General features: G+C 42.7%; 1 protein-coding gene and 1 long non-coding RNA gene across 2 annotated transcripts in view; both read left to right on the forward strand.

Annotated features, from left to right (window-relative positions):
* LOC310760040 overlaps positions 1-21,515 on the forward strand; it is a 592,410-nt gene that overhangs the window by 204,310 nt on the left and 366,585 nt on the right. The gene's annotated exons all lie outside the window — the stretch shown is intronic.
* The window catches only part of ENPP3 (ectonucleotide pyrophosphatase/phosphodiesterase 3), a 50,218-nt gene that overhangs the window by 13,254 nt on the left and 15,449 nt on the right, over positions 1-21,515 (forward strand). Inside the window, exons 2-15 of the mRNA XM_083607688.1 lie at positions 999-1,071; positions 3,759-3,819; positions 7,212-7,309; positions 8,492-8,571; positions 9,936-10,055; positions 11,561-11,670; positions 12,082-12,147; positions 12,564-12,636; positions 13,359-13,467; positions 14,763-14,891; positions 15,514-15,545; positions 16,115-16,242; positions 20,054-20,120; positions 20,576-20,663. Of these exons, the coding sequence (XP_083463814.1) occupies positions 999-1,071; positions 3,759-3,819; positions 7,212-7,309; positions 8,492-8,571; positions 9,936-10,055; positions 11,561-11,670; positions 12,082-12,147; positions 12,564-12,636; positions 13,359-13,467; positions 14,763-14,891; positions 15,514-15,545; positions 16,115-16,242; positions 20,054-20,120; positions 20,576-20,663 (1,234 nt within the window). The remainder of the gene's footprint in view (positions 1-998; positions 1,072-3,758; positions 3,820-7,211; positions 7,310-8,491; positions 8,572-9,935; positions 10,056-11,560; positions 11,671-12,081; positions 12,148-12,563; positions 12,637-13,358; positions 13,468-14,762; positions 14,892-15,513; positions 15,546-16,114; positions 16,243-20,053; positions 20,121-20,575; positions 20,664-21,515) is intronic.

A 21,515-nucleotide genomic window follows, 5' to 3' on the forward strand; every position in this document is an offset into this window, starting at 1 on the left:
CTGCAATGGGGTGAGCGCCTGTTGCTTGGTGCCTGCTCCTGCCAACCTAGCAGTTTGAAAGCACGTCAAAGTGCAAGTAGATAAATAGGTACTGCTCCAGCAGGAAGGTAAACGGTGTTTGTGTGTGCTGCTCTGGTTCACCAGAAGTGGCTTAGTCATGCTGGCCACATGACCCGGAAGCTGTACGCCGGCTCCCTTGGCCAATAAAGCAAGATGAGCGCCACAACTCCAGAGTCGTCCACGACTGGACCTAATGGTCAGGGGTCCCTTTACCTTTACTATTTTTAGTGCACATATAATTATGTACTTTTGAACTTTCAATAAAGATGTTTAAAATAATAATAATAACAAAAGGCAGAAATTCATTTTCTGTTGTGCTGTGCCCCTATGGCATCCATTTTATGATATGTCATGCCCCCATTTTGTGACTGGCACCCAGGCACTTTCTCAAAATTTCAAATGTGCCCACTGGCTCGAAGAACTGTAGACAGTGCTGTGCTAGATCACACCAATGACCTGAGTGACTGTAAGACAGCTCCCTTTGCTCCTAACCAAACAATCATTGTTGCATGTATTCCAATTCTCTCAGCAATGAGATCTCCAGAAATTCAGTATGTTACTCTGGTTCTGTTTCCTGTGGAATGAAGTCATTGAAGCCTTCTTGACATTTTGTGATATATGTTTCATTTATGCACATTACACAGGCTGAGCAAAGGTAAAGATTTACAGCAGCTGCCACCCCAATGGGCAGGCTGATAGGTTCCAGACCTTCATTGAGCTCTGTGTGCTGCAGCTTGCAGGCTCAGCTCCATCTGACTTTAGCTGCAATTCCCAAACCCCTTTCTACTGTAGAGGCCCACATATGAGAGAGAGAGAGAGAGAGAGAGAGAGAGGGAGAGAGAGATTGTTTCCATTCACGGGGAAGGACCATTTGTTAACCACATATATGCAATATGCTTATTTTTATACTCTGTGACACATGTGCTATTTTGTAACAGGTTCTTCTAGTTTCTTTGGTGGCTGTATCCCTTGGACTAGGCTTGGGACTTGGACTAAGGAAAACACAAGAAGGTAATCTCACAATCTCCTCAATTTACTAAAAGGGGGGTAAAAAATGTCTTAGGTCTAGGGCAGGGCTCATGAGGCAAGGTGAGATGACTGCCTCAGGCGGCAGGATCCACCGTGGCAGCAGATCCTGATCTTCATTCCCCCTTTGTTCTTGATCTTCAACACCGCTTCTTCCCTGGTGGGGACGGAGGCACCATTTTGTCGTTTGCCTCAGGTGCCAAAATGTCTTGGGCCAGCCCTGTCCAGGGGATATGCTTCAAGTCTAGTTCTCAGTGAGATGATAAAACTTATGCCCTTGGGCTCAAGGGCAACTCAATACATTTGCTGCCTGAGGCAAAGATCAATATGGTGCCTGCTTCCCATTTCACGAGCAGAAGTCAACCAGATTAGTACTTAATCATACTTCAGTCATGGCAACAGGTGCGTAAGTCAGGCTGTGTGGCAAACACAGTTCTGTCCTCCATCATATGGGAATGCCTGAGGGAAGCTCAGGGGGAGAGGCCAGAGGGACTGTTGCCACTGCTTCCCCTCTGAATGCCAGCCACTGTGATTTCTATCCTTGCTCAGTCTTTGTTAGTGGTCTCATATGGCTCAGATGCATGACTTGTATCTGCAAGAAACCATGTATTCAGTAGTGTGGGACTCACTTCCAGTTGAAATCAGACAGGCCTCATCCCTCTGAACTTACAGCGCTTTTGGAATACTCCCCCCCCCCCAGCATACTTTTTATTTGAACTCTGATTTTATAGTTTTAACTCATTTTGAGTCTTATTGAACATCCTAGGAACTAAAGTTCACAACATTCTGTCTAATAATAAACTCAAGTGGTGAGTGCTGACTAGGTTTGAACAAGGACACAGCTGGGATAGGTGGTACAGCATGAGACTTTTAATATCAGGGTTATGGGTTCAACACCCACATTGGACAAAAGATTCCTGCTTTTCAGGGGATTGGAGTAGATGACTCTTTTGGTACTTTTCAACTCTACGATTCTATGATCAACATGCTGATAGGAACCCTGAGGTTTACAAGAATAAAATATTTTTTAAAAAAACAACAACAGCTAAGGACACCTGCTCCTTTAGTTATCCTTCCTCAACCTGTTGTTGGAGTCCAGCACCCATCATGTCTCACCTAGCATGGCCAGTGATCAAGGACTGTTTAACCCCAAACACCTGGAGGTCACCAGATTGAGGCATACCTGCCATTGTTGTAGGGCAGGGATGGGGAACCTGTACCCCCTGATGTTGGACTCTCATCAAACCTAGCCAGCATAAACAAATTTGGTTCAGACACTGCATAGTTAAATCAAGGAACTTGCTTGCTTAGCAGGTTCAGACAGCCAACTGGCTTTAAAAAGAGGATTAGACAAAATCATGGAGGATAAAGACTACCAGTGGCTACTAGCCACAATGGCTATGTTCTGCCTCCATGCTCGGAGGGATTATGCTTCTGAATACCAATATCTGGACAGCACAGGAGGGGAGAGTGCTGTTTTGTTCTTGCTTGTGGGCTTCTCATAGTCACCTAGTTGGGCATTGTGAGAAAATGATGCACTTGCAAAGGTGAACATTTCCAAAAGCATTCTCATGCATAGCTAAGTATGTTCCTGAAATGAGTATTATTGACCAAATGAAGCAGCTGCAATACAATTGGAGAAAGCAACAGGTTGCATTATATCCCCACTCCCTAAATGCTCGTATTCCACAATACCTTTATTATCCTGGATACTGTTAAGATATGAAGGGCTCAAGCAACCAAATTCATCCTCCACCCTTCCACCCCAATTGCTTTTCCAATTGATGCACAATATTCTATGACTCCAGGAAACTACTGAGCGTGTGCAGTCTTCACTGTGCCTTTAACTTTATTCATTCATTCATTCATTCATTCATTCATGCATGCATGCATGCATAGCTTGGGCTCTGTCTATTCTATCCTGATGCCACCATCTTGTAATTCCATTCCCCCACTCTCTCCCACAAACATATTTAAAAGCGTATAGGATGTTAATCAGCCAAAGGTGTGGTTGGACCTCTCATGGAGGAGACACATGAAGAAGGGCCTCAGATGATATTGCAGGGTCTGGGTCTGTTCATATGTATAGAGGCGGTCCTTGAGGCATTGCGATCCTGAGTTGTTTCAGGTTTTACAGGTCAAAACCAACACTTTGAATTGGGCCAGGAAACTAATTGGCAGCCAGTGCAGTTGGACCAGGATCGGTGTAATATGCTCGTGCCTCAGTAAGCAACCTGGTTGCCGAATTCTGCACCAGGTGTAGTTTCCAAAATGTCTTCAGGGGCAGTCCTACATATGACACATTGCAGCAATCTACCCGAGAGGTTATCAGAGCATAGACAACAGTAATTATGCTATCCCTACCCAGAGAGCTGGGTCACCAACCAAAGATGGATGGAAAACACTCTGTGCCGCTGAGGCCACTTGTGCCTCAAGAAGCTGCAAAGCATCTAGAAGTATCAACAAGCTACACACCCACTCCTTCAGATGGTATACAACCACATAAAGAATGGCTTCTACATATCTGGATGGGCTTGGCTAAACAATTTTTTTTAAAAAGCATTTATGACATCCAACAGGCTTTCACAAAGATCTGAGGTGAAGCTAAGAACTGACTCAGTTCTCTCTCTTTCATTCAAATGCATCTTTTTGTATGTTTTTTCCTCCTCCAGAAGAAACATCTTGGTTGAAAGAAAGTTGTACCTCTTCTAACACAGCTCAGTGTCCAGAAGGGTAAGATTCATGTATTCACAACTGTTCACTTAGGATGTCTGTATTTTTTGTGGTTTTGTTATGTAAATAAGCACACAAATATTTTTTTATTTATTGAGAACCATCATTCCAAGTTGATGTTAGTCACAGCTTAAAGGTAAAGGTAAAGGTACCCCTGACCACTAGGTCCAGTCACAGACGACTCTGGGGTTGCGGCGCTCATCTTGCTCTATAGGCCGAGGGAGCCAGCGTTTGTTTGCAGACAGCTTATGGGTCATGTGGCCAGCATGACTAAGCCGCTTCTGGCGAACCAGAGCAGCGCACGGAAATGCCATTTACCTTCCCACCAGAGCGGTACCTATTTATCTACTTGCACTTTGATGCGCTTTCAAACTGCTAGGTGGGCAGGAGCAGGGACTGAGCGAAGGGAGCTCACCCCGTCACAGGGATTCCTTCTGATCAGCAAGCCCAAGGCTCTGTGGTTTAGACCTCAGCACCACCCACATCCCTTAGTCACAGCTTAGAAGACCATATCAAACGTATGGGCTAGTTCATGAATAATTACAGTGACTTCTGAGAAAAAGTTTAGGGCTGTACCCTAATGGTATTTTCACATTTCCTTTTTCTTTTTACCTTACCACAGAATTGCCTCTGCTCTGCCATCCTGACCGCCTATTTTATCTGTGCACCACTGCAGTTACCCTCTGTGTAACTGCTGCATAGGCCTTCTTTCTCATTTCCTGCATTGCATTTGGAGAACACTTTCTCTGTTGCTGTGCTTTGAGCTGCCCAAACCTGCAACAAGAACATGCACTTCCTTCATCCTCCATCATGAGATCTTCTTGGGTATGTTCTGTGTACATGCGCCACAGAAGCTCAGTCAAGCAGTTGCGCTCGTCACATCAAACAGTTGTTTAGCAGAGCTCACTTGTACTTGGCACACACAGACATACACTACAATATACACACACCACACACAGTTTTTACAAGTAGGCATCACCCTCTGATCCCAGAAAGGGTTCTTGGCTTCAGAATTCTTGCTGCCCCAAAGTCCACAGCAAGTCCTGACTTCAGCTGCTTCCAAAGTCCTTGCAGCTCTTCACAAAGTGTTCTGTTTTCTTCCACGATTCCAATCAGTCTCCACTGTTCAGATCTCCCACACTTTCCCAGCACCGAACACTGCAACTTTCGTTCCATATCTAGGTACAAATTCTGCCCAGCAACAGAGATAAGACAGTTGCACTGTAGGGAATGAGTCAGCATTGCCAACTCATGTGAAATTAACCCATTAAACACGTTCCTTAACAGATTCTCTGCTGGATCCCTTTGCAGAAGGAATCTCTGAAACCCACTCTAAGGGGCTCTAAGGAGCACCTGTGCTCCTTTATGAAGTGCCTATAACCTACACTTCCAACTTGAAAAGACAGAAGAGAATCCCATGAACCCTGGAACACTTCATGTAGGTCTCTTTACAGAGCAATACAAATGTTCAGGTGTTTGGAACTCCATGGAGGGAACAGTGACCTTGGAAGGGGAAGTTGCATCAGAAAATTTGCACTTCCTCCCTCCTGTCCTTTTTCCATTCCAAATTGCCCCTCTATGAATTGCCCCTTCTTTAGAAGGAGCCACCAGGGGTTTTTTTTTGCTACAGACATTAGCATGTTATGTGTAACTTGACCCTTAGTCTTGAGTACAGTCAGCTGACAGCTTTTCCTTCAAATTCTAGTTATCTTGTTGTAGATAGTATCAGTACCTGATAGTGAATTTTATTTACCAGGGCAACCCCAAGCATGCTTTTCCTCAGCAGAAGCTTTGCACTGATGCTCAAAGCACACAAATTTTGGAATAAGCTTCATTTTAAACTTGCTTCGGAATAAGTATGTGAAGAACTGCAGTATTTGAGGAAAGTCTGATTGGACTCAGAAACAGAACACTCGTTATGAAAGATCAGAAGAAAAGTACGTCGGGAGCAAAATAGCAATCCTGAAAAGCATTTGCAGAAAGATTAGGAGGTTCTGAATTTTAAACATGTATGTTTTATGCTAGGGTTTTTCAGGGGCTTTATAAATGCATTATTGACCCCTAAATCAATAGTTGCACTTTACATTGGTACTCAACTTACTTTAATCATTTTCAAATCGGTTAATGAGTTATGAAATCGTAAAGCAGTAGTAGATTATCATGTAGGGTCCAACTGGTCAGGAGATTGCTTATAGTTCTGGCTTATCACCATGTATAATGTAAGTGTCTATGTGCACTGAGTCTTTGATCAATAGTCTTCCATAAAATCATAAATGTGTTTCTTACTTGTCCTATTTTGGCTGCCTTTTAAAAAGAACAGCAGAAGTGTAATGAAATATCTACAGCAGGTTTTATAACACCCTACAGGTGAGATAGGGACTTCCTCCGCATGTGAATACAGGCTGTGGTGGATTGAGAGGACAAGACCAACAGTGTGTCCAACAGTCAAGAAGGTGGTTTCTGCATGTGCTGTAGAGGGAAATGGGGGGCAGATAGGGCTTGTCCACCTGGGAAGGTAGCCCATCTAGGAGAAGGAAAACTCTGGTCCTAAATCTCCTCTGGCTTGTGGCTATACTCATTCGTGAGTAAATCTCAAGGAAAAATCTGTACCCACTGCTTTGCAGAGTATCTTAGGGAGAAGAAAAGGCTAAAAAGTAAAGCCCACACAGATCTGGAGGGAGTCCTTGCAGCCACAGCAGGTGCTGTGATTCTCCAGCAGCTTGACTTCATCTCCAGAGGTGTTCCCCTTTGTCTCTTGAGACAGACAGATGCCAACAGAGTTTCTTAACTTGTGGTCCGTGGACCCCAGGAGGTTCATGGATGAGCTTCAGGAGGTCTGCAACTTCCTACATTGGGAATGATGTACTTTCAGGGTCTTCTCCCGCACTTTTCCTGGTCTTTGATTGAGGAGCTAGCCCATGGCAAGGCCCCCTTTTCCATACTATGCTGAAGTGGTTTTGGCAGCCAGAGGAACATGACTTTCCCTCAATAGCCAGCCTTCCTTTTAGTTCCCCTGTGACCTAAAATCAATTCAGGGAACAATTCAACATCACACTCTTCTAAGTCTGCACACATTTAAGTTTGCCAGATGGAACAACTCTCCTTCTTGTCCTTTCCCATTGCACAATGTACTGGGGTGTCCCCCTGACCTCCTGACCCAATTTTTTTTGGGGGGGCAGGGAGAGGAGGGGCGAAGTCCCATTATATAAGTGAAAGCCATTGCACAGGGCTTCCACTGATGTGACTCATTACTTGAATCCTGCCCACAGTGTTTCTAACATTCATATTTGGACTGTCTAATCTTTGATTTTTTCAGGAAGATGGCAACTAATGTTTCTCAGCAAGCACCAAAATATCCTCCTGACTTTTGACTCTGTGTTCTTTACCTTCAGGTTTGATCTGCCACCGCTTATTCTTTTTTCAATGGATGGCTTCAGGGCAGAATACTTGGAAACTTGGGGCAATTTACTGCCAAATATTGGAAAGCTCAGTAAGTCGTCTTGTTCTGAGGAGGAATAATTTTTAAAAATTCATTCTGCAGAAATAAATGTTTGAATTACTTGCATATAGGTATTGCTGCGAGTGTTGAAATTTAGCAGAGGGGGAGGAAAAAAGGGTCTCAGAGGAGGTGGATCAGGGAGTTGCTGCTTGAACTTTAAAGTGGGGTGACCTACTTTGCACTGTCAAAAAAGAAAGAAAAGCATCTTCCAAAAAAGAAGAAAAAGGGGCACAGATTTGCATGAAATTTGGGTGCGTACTGTGAATGTGCAGATTCAGATTTATATTAACTAACTAACTAACTAACTAACTAACTAACTAACTAAATAAATAAATAAATATGCTACAGTTTAAATAGATCTGCAAGGTGAGTGAGCCTGTGTGCCTGCTCTGCCTGTCTGTTGCCCAGATGCAACTGTTGCAGCTTCAAGGCCCCTGCTGTCCTTCCTTGTTCCCTATTATGAAACCAGGCTGGACCAGACAGTCCCTCAAAGAGAGGGGATGTTCTATGTCGTTTTCTAACCCCAGCCTCTCCCTGCTACTTTATTTATTATTGAGATTTATTATCCATCCTTCCGTCTGAAGACCCAGGGCTGGTTGCATAATACGACAGCATAAGGAAAACCGCAAGAAAAACAACAATGGAACATAATAATAAAAGCAGAGGCAAATCAGTGTGACACAACACAGGGAGTGGGAGAAGCATCTTCTCACCTCCACCCTTCACAAGCTTGAGGAAACAGGTGTGACTGACCTGCAAAAGCTATGCAGTGTCAGTCAGTGCAAGATGCATCTTGCAGTCGAAAAGGGAGCGGGGGATTAGACCCAGAGAAAAACGCCCACATTCTGGCTAACGGGAAATGTTCTGTGAAAAGTATTTTTTACAAGCAAGAGGCCTTGGGGAAGGGCTTTAGCTCTGTGGTAGAACATCTCCTTTGCACACAGAAAGTCCAAGGTTTAATCCCTACCATCTCCAGGAAGGGGTGAGAACTACTCTGGAGAGCTCCAAATACTGTAGGTAATAATGAGCTGGACCAATGATCTGACTCAGTGTAAGGCAGCTTCCTATGTTCCTAATAAGTTTTAAAAGAGGTGTGCATGCTCTGTGTTTTGCATATGTCATATTGTGTCATGGTTATAATTTACTATATTTACAAAGCACCATTTGTTGCAGAAACATGTGGGACCCATTCAAAGTACATGAGAGCTGTTTATCCAACCAAAACCTTTGTAAACCACTATACTATTGTCACTGTAAGTACTATTTTTTTTTTTTTTGCCTTTTATTGTCGCCATTACTTCTGCTGTGTCGCTATTGTTTTAAAAGCTAGGTGCTTTATTTCATTTCTAAAAATGTTTATATCCCACCTTTCTGCTCTGAACAAACACACAGTGAATGACATTAGATTCCCACCAAACCGCAATAATGATCTAACAAGAATCTAAAACAACAGCAAAGCAGAAGAAAGTAAACACCAGCTTCTTCATTCCCAAAAGCTCCACCTAAAGAAAACAGATTGGTTTTGGTACTAGAATGGTAGCCCGTTTGATAGGAGGTGGAAGCAGGACATGTGTTTGGCACAGGCGATTGATGCCCCTCCTTATGGACATTTCACTGCTGTGTCTCTAGAGCCTTAGGCTGCATGCACAGCATACATTTAAAGCACACACACCAGGATTCCTAGGAACGATAGTTTCTTAAGGGTGCTGGGAATTGTAGCTCTGTGAGCTTCCTAGGGTTTTTGTGTATGGGGATGTCCTTTAAATGCAGGTGCATATACAGCCTAGGGCTTTAATTCTAAGCAGGCTTACTTTTTGTTGTTTAGTCGTTTAGTCATGTCCAACTCTTGGACCAGAGCACGCCAGGCACTCCTGTCTTCCACTGCCTCCCGCAGTTTGGTCAAACTCATGTCAGTAGCTTCAAGAACACTGTCCAACCATCTCGTCCTCTGTCATCCCCTTCCCCTTGTGCCCTCCATCTTTCCCAACATCAGGGTCTTTTCCAGGGAGTCTTCTCTTCTCATGAGGTGGCTTACTAGGCATTGAGAAAACTGTAGTACAGACTTCTGAGGAAACATTCACAGGACTTCACAGTTAAAGCTCTCTTTTGCAAAATGATAGTTAGGAGGAAATAAGGGGTGATTAATCCATGCATGTATCAGGTAACAATCTTACTTCTGTTTGTTGAAACCAGAAGGTTGAAACCAAAAGTTGCTGCTAGGTAGAGTATTTCAGTTCAGCCAGCCAGCCAGCCATGCCCTTTTCTGTAATGTACCATTCCACCTCCTGTCTCACCTAGTTCCCCAGTCCTGTTGCCCCACCTATTCTGTTCACGCTAGGCTGTTTTTGTGGATTTCTCTCACCTTGGTTTGCTGTTTTTGCTTTAGTTCTAAAAACCTTCTGCAAGCCTTCTGACAGTTCCCTCTGGTGTTTCAAGAGTGCAGTTTTGGCTGCACAGAGATGGGCCGTTGGACAGCTAAATTCATTGTTAGTGGACAATAAATGTAAAAAAGAAATCAGACATCGGGGTTGACATTAGCAGCATTGACATCTAGTGATGCAACCCAATATACATATCAAGGCACAGAGTACACTCACTTTGTGTTTTCTTTCCCCAGGGTTTGTACCCAGAATCCCATGGCATCATTGACAACAACATGTACGATGTAAAATTAAACCAGAACTTTTCACTTTCTTCAGATACCAAGAATAATCCTGCATGGTGGGGTGGTCAGCCTGTAAGTGCCATTTGCTGTTTCTCGATTTGCTCCTCACTTTCCATGTGAATGAGGTGCTTTCTCTCATGCAGTGGTTCCAGTCCTTCTTGGAGGGACAAGCCCAGCAGGGGATGCTGGGGAACTCCTGTTCAATGCCGTGGCCAGTGTGATGCTATAATTCAGCACCCCCTCCTCTCGTCTTCCATTCTACAACATAGTTGTAGTGCCCACTGTGGTACCCCCAAAGCTCTGTAACCAGTCACACTCTCCTAAATTTGCCTCTGCCCTGGTATTGGCCTCTGATATTCCTTGGGGTCTTATCCTGTCCCCATACTATTTAACATTGACATGAAGCTGCTGGGAGAGGTTGCCCAGGGATTGGGGGTTCAGTGCCACCAATATGCAGATGACACCCAACTCTATCTCAATCTGAGGAAGCTGTATAAGTGCTAAACCAGTGTCTGGTGTCAGTAATCGACTGGATGAGGATGTATCTAGGCAAGATACAGGTTAATCCTGATCAGTCAAAGGCTGACCGAGGATTAGGGATCCAATTTGTGCTGGATTGCGTTACACTCAAGTTCACAACTTAGATGCCCTCCTGGATTCAAGCCTGAGCTTAGATGCTCAGGTTTTAGTAGTGGCCAGCAGTACATTAGCACATTTAAAAACTAGTGTGCCATCTGCACCCGTTCCTAAAGATGTCTGATCTGGCTACATGCCTTAGTTGCATCCCATTTGGATTACAGTAACATATTGTGTATGGGGATGCCTTCGGAAAGTGTTTGGAAGTTTCAGTCCAAAAGGCTGAGATGAGATTTCTGACTAGAGCTGGTTACAGGCAGAACAGACACTTCCTATGACTACTTGTCCATTTCCTGGCACAATTCCAAGTGCTGGTTATATTAGGCTTGGGTCCAGGCTATCTGAAGAACTGTATCTCCATATCTGAGCTTGCCCGGGCTTTGAGATAAATTACTAAATGTGCCTTCTCTGCCACCGTCTCCTCCTCCTCTTCACCGCCTGGTAGTTACCTTTGGGGACATTTGCGGGAGATACAAAAATGTATCAAATTGGGCAAGAAAAATAAAATGCTATTCCAAGGCTCTATGGTGGCTTGGCTCTATGGTGCTTCTGAAGCCTTGCAACCAGCTTGCTTCACCTCAGACCATTCAGGTCCTGGATTGCCTCATGCTCTGAGGTAGCTCGAGGGAATGTTTGCCTTTGATTCATCTGCCATTGGAGGGGAATGTGTAGACCTAGTAGCTCGCTCACTTGAAGTCCACATAGGATAAAATAGTTTTGTTGAAATGATTGAAGCAACATTGCAACCCCTTAACGACAAGCAGTTCCCTAGCAAAGGTGCTTCTTCAAAAAAGACCTTGTATCTCACAGTTATTAGCATGATTTTAGTGTGTTGATTGGGGTTCCCTCAAGACTTTGGGGCATGGAGAGTTTTAAATGAGTTTGTGCTATTAAGATGAAGATCTATGTTTCAGATACTGAATCTGTGTATCTTCTTGCAGATTTGGCATACAGCAATGTTTCAAGGGTTGAAAGCTGGCACCTACTATTGGCCTGGATCCGATGCAAAAATCAATGGAACATACCCTAATATCTTTAAGGTGTACAACAAGTAAGTTGGAGTTTTAAAAAAAGAAAAAGAAATTGTTGTTGTTATGTCCTACCTTTTCCCCTGACAGGGACTCAAGACATCTTACAGCTAAAATTTCATTTCATGCTATTTATCTGTTGAAGGTGTTGTACATGATCCTTTCCCTCACATATTTTTTCTTTACAACATTCCTTTGAGGTAAGCAGGCTGAGAGGCTGTAATTGGCTCAAGGTGACAGGTGTATTTGTATATGACGTATATGGGAGAAGCTTCCTCATGTAGAATAGAATGTCCGTATTTTCATGTGAGAAACGTTGGGGGGCATGGAATCTAGACACCACAAGTTCCCTGTTCCTGGTCTGCATCATTGTTCTGTTGCAAAATAAATTTCCCTGATGGCTAAACAATAACAATAATAATTATTCTCTGCAGGTCAGTTACATTTGAACAAAGAGTTACAGAGCTGCTGAAGTGGTTTGAGCTCCCAAAATCTGAAAGGTAACAGTTTAGGAAGCTTTTGGCAGTGCTCTTGTTCTTGTGAAATATTTATCAAGCCTATTTATTATATACTAAGGATCTTTTGCCAGGGGGTGTGTGTGTGTGTGTTTTTTTGCAATCTTTCTTTTTACCTAGGTTTTATCTGGGGGATTTTCGGTATATGTTGCCTCTTTTTGGGCAGGGTGGGATTTTTGTTAGATCTGTCTGGGTGTATTTTTTTTGGTTCTTATTCTGTTTTGGTTAATATACTTCATTTTAATGTTTTGTACTACTTTTGTAAAGCACACATCCAGCTGGTGGCTTTCTGTTCTAAAAAAAAGTTTAACCTCGTGGACATTTCTGCACCTTCCTTTGAGTGAAGGCTGGCCAAGATTCCTTTCCATGCAATCACAATGCACTTTTCTTTTGAACTCTAGGCCTGATTTCTATACGTTGTACATTGAGGAACCCGACTCAGCAGGACATGCATATGGACCAGTTCATGGTGAAGTAAGTTTTTCTTTTTCCAATCCTATAAGCCATAAACAAACATGTAGGATACACAAACCACAGTCATGTGACACAGCTTGCAAATGTGGTTAAGTTGATCATCACATAGGAACTGATGAGATTCCTGCATCACAGAGGGTTGGACTAGATGACCTTCCAGGTCCCTTCTATGATTCTATGAACTAACGTATTTCACACAGCCCATCATCCAACCTCCTAACACACCAGAGGACCAGACAGTAAGGGTGTAAGCAGACAACGTGGATGTAAGCATCATAATCTAGTTATACTGGAGTGGGTTGGGGTTTTCCAACAGAAAACAGGTATGGGGAGGAAAAAATTAGGCTACTCTCCCTCTACTCCATTGGCCTAATCAGGATTGGGGCTCTGCGTGACTGTACCCGGAGAGCAGAACCTGGAGATTGTTACAGTATATTATAGTTCACTGTGCATCCTAAAAGGATTGTGTAATATTGATGATAATATACATCATGTTCTGATTAACCCAATACACGAGAATCTCTGAATATGAATGAATTGATGTACTAAATGGAACTCCAGTTCAAAAATACCTTTAAAAACACCAGGAGGCAATAGAAAAAAAAATCATTTAAAAGTATGCTTGTTATGTTTTGTCCCATATTCTGTTGTGGTATACTTGGTATACTTGAACACACTTTGAAGGGGAAACGCCATTGAAATCTTTTCTCCTTTTGTTTTAGACGGTTAAAGCCTTACAAAAGGCAGATGAGACCCTGGGAATGTTAATGGAAGGTCTAAGACAAAGAAAATTGGACAATTGTGTCAATATCATACTTGTGGCTGATCATGGTATGACTGCTTTGTTCTTCCATCATTAGGTGCTATCATTAGGCAGGGTGAGGCAACCACCTCAGGCAACAGATGCCTGAGGAGGGAAGGATGGCAAGAGGTGTTCAGAGGACAGAGCTGTATGTGCCTTGTGGTCTGCCTGAACCCCCTAACCTTAGTCTATGGCTCACAAGGGTGCTGGGGGATGCTGTTCCATCACTAGTGTTGAAGTAAGATTCTCGTCTGGTTGGCTGCTCAGGGAATGGGCGGGGTGAGCAGGACGCTATCCTGCCCTTTGCCTCTGTCAACAAAATATCTTGGGCCAGCCCCTTTTGTGTCTCAGTATAGAGCTTTATTGATCTTGCAAACTAATAATAATAATAATAATTTTTATTATTTATACCCCGCCCATCTGGGTTTTCCCAGCCACTTTGGGCGACTCCCAACAGAATATTAAAACAGAATAAAACATCAAACTTTAAAATCTTCTCTAACAGGGCTGCCTTCAGATGTCTTGTAAAAGTCAGATAGTTGTTTATTTCCTTGACATCCGATGGGAGGGCATTCCACAGGGCAGGCGCCACCACTGAGAAGGCCCTCTGCCTGGTTCCCTGTAACCTCACTTCTTGCAGTGAGGGAAGCATCAGAAGGCCCTTGGCACTGGATCTCAGTGTTTGGGCTGAATGATGGGGGTGGAAATGCTCATTCAGGTATACTGGACCAAGGCTGTTTAGGGCTTTAAAGGTCAGCACCAACACTTTGAATTGTGCTCGGAAATGTACTGGAAGCCAATGTAGGTCTTTCAGGACTGGTGTTGTTGTCACGGTACGGGCGATCGAAGTCCCGGCTGAGGACGTCGGGACCGGGGGCAAGATGGTGGGGTGGGAGCAGTAACGAGAGTCCAGAGGGTCAGGAAGCAAGGAGTCCCAAAGTCAAGGGTCCAAGGGTCGAGAAGCAAGGAGTCCTGAAGTCAAGGGTCCGAGGATCAAGAAGCAGGGAGTCAGGAAGCCAAGGTCCGAGAATCAGGAAGCAAGAAGCCAAACACAGCAAGGCAGAAAACATGTTGCTGTGGCAAAGAGCCGAAGGGAAATGCTGACCTTATATCCCTTCCCGGCTCTTGCCACCAGGTGTAGTGAGTTACCAAGTGGCCTCACTTGCGCCTTTCCTCTCCAGAACAAACTTAGAAAGGCCCCAGTCCTGCGAAGCCCTACTGGTCACAGGGCCTGGCTCCTGCATGTACCCCTGATAGTTGTATGGTCTTGGCAGCCACTCCCAATATTTGTTGAATAGTTTAACCATCTCTTTTCTTTCCTTAGGCATGGATCAGACATTTTGTGAGAAGATGGAATTCATGACAGATTATTTTGAGGACGTTAATTTTTATATGTACGAAGGACCGGCACCTCGTATTCGATCAAGGAATATTCCAAACGACTTTTTTTCATGTAAGCTTTGGGCATAGGATGATAGATCCATAGAATTAGAGAGCTGGGAGGGATCTAGGGCTTGCAGACCATCTAGCACAAACCTTTGCTCAGAACAGGAAATCTAGAGCATCCTCAGCAGATGGCTGTTCATCCATTGCTGAAAAGACCAAAAGGAGTGAGGGAGAACTCAACATCCCTCTGGGTCATCCTTTGACAACCCAGTACCCTTCAGATGTTTTGTGCTACAATTCCCATCAGCCCTATAGCATAACGGCCAGCTAGCTGAAATCCACTCTGCCAGTGCTGCTTTCTGGATGCAGCCCAATAGATAGGACTGGAACCAACTGTAGTGCAGTGCCCCCAGTTCCCATTCCATAGCATCAGTCCAGGAGGATACCATGGTCAATGGTACCAGAAGCTGCAGAGAAATCAAGGAGCAGAAGCAAAGCCACACTTGCTCATCCCACTCCCTGTAAAAGTCACCCATCAGGGCAAAAAAGCATGACCCAGTCCCACAGCCAAGCTTGAGCCCAGATTGGGTTCTTAAATTCTTACAAAATGTCAAAACGGATGAAAGGGGTTGGATAATTATATGTAATTTTGAATCCAGAGTCTAATGTTTTGATTTTCTTCCAAACAGTTGATTCAGCAGGCATTGTTAAAAATCTTACAGTGAGTAAGCATTTAATCTCTCATTTTCCTTGTAGCTTTAGTAAGAAAACAGCAAGTATATTATTATTATTATTATTATTATTATTATTATTATTATTATTAACTGTAGATTTATATATTGTACATTGTCAACTGCCCTGAGATCTATGGATGAAGGGGGCTTCATCCATAGATTTCAGGGCAGTTGACAATGTAGTTGATGCATTTTTTTCTAAAGTGTAATTTCTGCAGTAGACTCATGTTGTTTTCTTTGGCAGATGTGCTACATGTAACCTATATCAATATATAGATCACAATTTTTTATAGGGGTTAGGATAAATAATTTTAAATGTGCAAATACTGGTATATATCAATTAAGGTAGCATCCTAACTTTGTTCTGTGGAACACAGCCATGAATTGCTGTGGCACTGATGGCACACTGCCATCAGTAAGAACTTTTGTGACTCCTGTCTGGTGTTTTCATGAAGGAATTACAGCATACCCTTTCTTCTCTGTGGTTAGAAGTATCTATTTGTGTCTTTGTGTTCTGCAATGTGAAGATCTCACAAGTTCACTTTTCCAATTTTAGTGCCGAAAGCCCACACAGCACCTCAAAGCCTACTTGACTCCAAATTTGCCAAAGCGATTGCACTACGTTAACAATATCCGTATTGACAAGGTTCACCTTATGATGCAGCGGCAGTGGTTGGGTGTGAGGTATGGTACTGATGGTGACCTTATCATCATCATCATCATCATAATTTCTATACCACTTTATATTTTTAAGAAAAATCTCAAAGCGGTTTACAGCATATTAATACATCAAGAATCAAACATTTCTGAAGAAAGTCAAATATAAAGTATACAGTCAAAGCAACATAATTAACAGAAAACTAAAATGTTATTTTAAAGATTTCAAAATAAAACATTACAAAGGAGGTCAACTACAGAATACATATTTAACACTAACAAAGTTAACAAAAAAAATCTTAAAACATTTAAAAAAACAACAATAATTAACAAGAGAATAAAATATTACCATAAGCATGACACAGCTGTTTGGTAGGCACAAAAAGATGGGGCAAAAGAATCCAATAATCAGGGTTTGTTGTCAGGCATAGCGATGTCCCTCCGGTCTCACCAGGAGCCTCTTTGGTAGGGCTGGGTGAGTCTGGGCCCCGCCCCCTAGGCCAGGTGGACTCTGCGCCAGATTTTGGGGTATCATTAAAGGGCAGGTGCTTTATCTCTTCATTCAGATTATACCCTTTTTTATATAAAATGTTCTGAGTGGTTTATAAAAAATATTTTAAAAGGGTAGAAACACACCAAAGAAAAAAGAGTTTCTTTCTGGCACCTACTTTACAGGGAGAGTGTGCAAGTTCCCCAGCAGCCCTTCTTCTCACTGTGACAGAGACCAGTGTCCTTTCTCTCCCTTTTGCAGCCACAGGGAAACAGATCAATTTTTGTCTCTTAGGCCTAGAACTTCATATCTTGTCACCCCTGTGTGCCTCAGTTCCTCAGGCTCCCTTCCTGCAAAAGTGAGCTCAGGTACTGAGATCTTTTCCTTTTCATTCAGCTAGGCTTTGTGCTGCTGTCAGGTGAATACCATTTCATTCAGCCAGCTAGTGTGAACTGCTTCTTGTTTGACTGTTTTTTCTGCTCTGCAATTCTATTCTTTTAGTTCATTTTTTTCAGTTTGATTGTTGAGAATATCTCTGTAAGTCACCTTGTGAATGTTAACTTTCTAAGTAAATGTAAAATCACATAAACAAATCAAAACAGAAACTCATAAAATTCCATATTAATGAACCTCTTGAGAATTCCACTGACTTCCACTGAACTGACGTAGTTGTCTCATCATGTCATTGAAGTTTCGCAACTCCTGAGAATGTAGATTTCCTTCATTAATATTTCCAAAGAAATGAAATGATAAATGCAATCATAGGGCCATGTGACCTGACATCTGGACATTTCAGCTTAGTTTTGTCAGAATGCAGTTAGGATAAACCAAACCATGTCAAATCCCAGAGGGCCTGTCCCATCTGGATTTTGCAAGTACAGTGGTACCTTGGTTCTCAAACTTAATCTGTTTCGGAAGTCCATTCCAAAACCAAAGCGTTCCAAAACCAAGGTGCGCTTTCCCATACAGTGGCGTAGCGTGGGTTGTCAGCACCCGGGGCAAGGCAAGTAATTTGCACCCCCCTAACCCGTGGATTTGCGCCCCCTAACCGTGGATTTGCGCCCCTAACCCTAACCCCCAGATGTTGCACCCGGTGCAGCCGGCCCCCCCTGCACCCCCCACGCTACGCCACTGTTCCCATAGAAAGTAATGCAAAACGGATTAATGCATTCCAGACTTTCAAAAATAATCCCTAAAAGAGCAATTTAACATGAATTTTACTCTCTAATGAGACCATTGATCCACAAAATGAAAGCAGTAAACAATGTACTGCAGTCACATAATCAATCAGTCAGTCAGTCAGTTAGTAGCTGAACTGGGTTCCACACAGTCACAAAAACAGACAAAAAGAGCCACAAAAACAAAAACACAAAATATGGTAAATAGCAAAAATGGACAGACCTCAGCATAACACTCAAAATGGTTCAGCTTCCGAAAAAAGTTCACAAACCAGAACACTTGCTTCCGGGTTTGCAGTGTTTGGGTTCCAAGTTGTTTGAGTACCAAGGCATTTGAGAACCAAGGTACAATACCACTGTATATTTGCGAATGTTAGACTCATGGAAGCTTTTAGTCAAACTGCTGATGAAACTTCTGATCAAGGCAGAATGCAGACATTTCTGTGTAAAGACAGCAGGCTCATCAATAACAGTTGCTGGGGATCAGTAACAGAAGAAGGCTATTGAGTTCATTGCTCTGCTTGTGCATAGTCAGAAGTATCTGACTGGCTACTACCTTTGGAATACGAATAATCCTGAAAGGCAGAGAAGGGGAACTTGTGGCCCTAGCAGCAGCCAACATGGCCAGTGGCTCAGGAATGAGAGTTGCTGTAGTCTAGAAGGGCACAGGCCTGGAAGGGCACAGGCTCCCCATTCCTTCTGCATGGCAACACCCATGTCTTCATTTCATAATCCTTGAGGAACACTGTGATTCCTCCATCTTTCTGCATTAGATCCTAACACTTGCAGGCCTTTTAGATTTTAAAATCAGGTGCAGACGTCCGTCCCCACCACCGCTTTCTACACAGTTGTACTGATCTCTTGACATCTCATGCAGTTTGAATTTACAATAGCCACACATATAAACACATAATTTGTTTTGGCATGTGTTCATTGTTCAACCTTGCATATGAGGAATTTCCAAAGTATCAAAAGTACTTTCAAATATTGGGTGTGTGTGTGTTGGAGTTATGTGCTGAAGTTACTCCAAATTGTTACACAAGATAATTGAGTCAACATAAAATATTTCCAGTAAATGACTCCTGTAGTTTGGCAGTCTTGTTTATTCCGTTTTGCCTTCCAAAAGTCACAGCAGTGAGTAAGCAAAAAATTTCCAGGCAAATGCAGTCATTGTTAGTCAAAATATTGTAGAATTTCTTTTATGGCTCAAAGGAAAGGAGGAGAAAGTGTAAAAAAGGAAAGAAAAGAAATAGTTCTGAAATATGTAAATGAACTACAACTTTATAAAGCTAAATAATTTTTATACAACTATTTCCAAGACGATTATGAGCAACTCTGTGTTTGATGTTGTAGTCATTTTGCTGTAGTTACCCCGTTGTTGCAGTAGTGTTTCCCGCCATAAACACATAAGTGAATGGTGGCTACATCCCCTTTCACACATGTGCTTGGGAGCTGGAGTCGGTCCATGGCTCCCTGACATGTGTCCTTGAGATATAAAGATGAGCATCTTTGGTTCTCACTCTTCCTCTTTGCTACTCAGAACCCAGTTGCAACTCTGGTATGCAGACATCATAGCTGCACAAAGTGTAGAGCCACTCCAAAATACAACACTTCCCTGACACACTTACTAATGGCCTAAGAATTGAAGAGTGCCACTGCTTTATTTGAATTTGTCTCCACATTTCAATGTTGATAGTTTCTAAGGCAGATGGCAAGTTCAAACACAAATAAAAACAGCAAGAAAGCAAGAAAATAATATGAGGACATAGCACCAGACGAGCATCTCTGGTGAGAGTTCCATATGTTTTCCCATCAGCTGCTGCTTTAGTATCATTTTATCTTGGTTAGGTCTTTCTTCTTCCTAGAATAATACCATCCAATCAGAAAACATGCTGTTAGTGAATGTGATGATGCCACAGTGCTATTTGGCTGTGGGAATATATCACTGAGATCAAATTAATCCCATTCAGAGGACAGCAACTTCCTGAGTAGGTGGAGTATTTTCATACAATCACCCTTTCAAAGCAGAATTACTTACAAAATTGCTGGAGGGAGTGCCTTTTGACATTGATTGCAAAAATAGCCCCTCTCCAGAGTCAGCTCTTATTTGAAATACTTAATATTTCTTGTTGAAGCTTACATGTTAGTTCAACATCTGTCTTTTTTTTAGGTCTAAAAGCTATACACGTTGTGGTGGTGGAAACCATGGCTTTGACAATGAGTTCAAAAGTATGCAGGTAAGGGTTTTTTAAAAATAAATAAATACAGAAAAACCTATTTATGTTATTTTCTGTAAGCATTTGCCACAGAATCAACTCCAACATTTCTCATGTCCTGCATGGGTGTTGTTTTACACTAATACATGACTTACAATCCATGGGCCAGAAGGTGTGTTGAGTAGATGCACCACCAAAATGTGAAGTGTGTTGTGAGTCCTCTTTCAGGGTAAAGGAACTACTTGAAGGCTTATGTCAAATCATAAAACCCTGGGTTGCTTATGCACCCAAAATAGTCTAAGCTAGACTGTTAAAGATTACTTTTTTTTCTTCTGGAATAAATCTTATGTCTCAAATCAGTAGTTTCTCCCATGTATGGCTTGAGTCAAACTTTTGCTAAACTAGCTTTATTTTATTGTTTTAAACAAACTTGCTGAAAGCTGTTTAGTAACACCATTTTTATTATGACTACCCAGGCCATCTTTGTGGCACATGGACCAGGATTTAAAGAAAAAACTGAGGTGAAGCCTTTTGAAAACATTGAGGTTTACAATTTAATGTGTGGTGAGTATTAACTAGATTCTGTCTGTTTTGCCACCAATAGTTTTAAGATTGGAGAAAAGTAAACTGAACTCAGAATGCAGAGAACATTTAATTGCTACACGAACATATTGTACTACTTCAGGACATAATGCAAACATATATCGTGGAGTTCAGACAGGTACCTTGAGGTTATAATCCTTCTTCCTACGTGGTAGGTGTACTGAGGAACAGAATAGCTGTTCTGTATTTTGTATTATGAAAAGCAGGCATATCCACTGCTCTGACTTCCAGATTGGGACACCTACAAAGAATGCGACTGCACAGTGGATTCCATGGCCCTTCATCCCATGCGTACATGGTGTGACTCTCTGTATTTAGAGGACATCATCCTGCCAGTGATGGCAGCCATGTTTTTCTTCTTCAGCTTTATGCACAGAGAAAATAGTTCTGCTTAACTCATAGGGAGGACAGGTTTTGGAAGTCAACAGTAGGGAGGCAAGCATTTCCGCAACTGAAACTGTCAGGGCATAATCAAAGGAATGTACTGAAATGATACGGCCAAAGCTGGAGTGTACAACTTATGCAGCCCAACTTTTGGCACAGGCCCAATTCACCCATTAACAATGCATGTAGTTGCCCCGTAACCATGGCTGGCCCTCATGTTTGGCTGAGGGAACCAACATGGGACAGCAAGATCATGTGGGAAATGACCACACCAGTAGAAGGAAAAGTAGTATTGGCATGACAGCTTTCTTCATGAGTGATTCATAGGAACACTGCAAAGCTGCCATATAAGGAGCCAGACCATTGGTCCATCTTGCTAAGTATTGTTTACATTAACAGTGGCTTTCTAGGGTTTCAGGCTGGGGACAT

Source organism: Podarcis filfolensis, assembly GCF_964270895.1.
Source record: "Podarcis filfolensis genome assembly, chromosome: 3".
Taxonomy (NCBI): Eukaryota; Metazoa; Chordata; class Lepidosauria; order Squamata; family Lacertidae; genus Podarcis; species Podarcis filfolensis.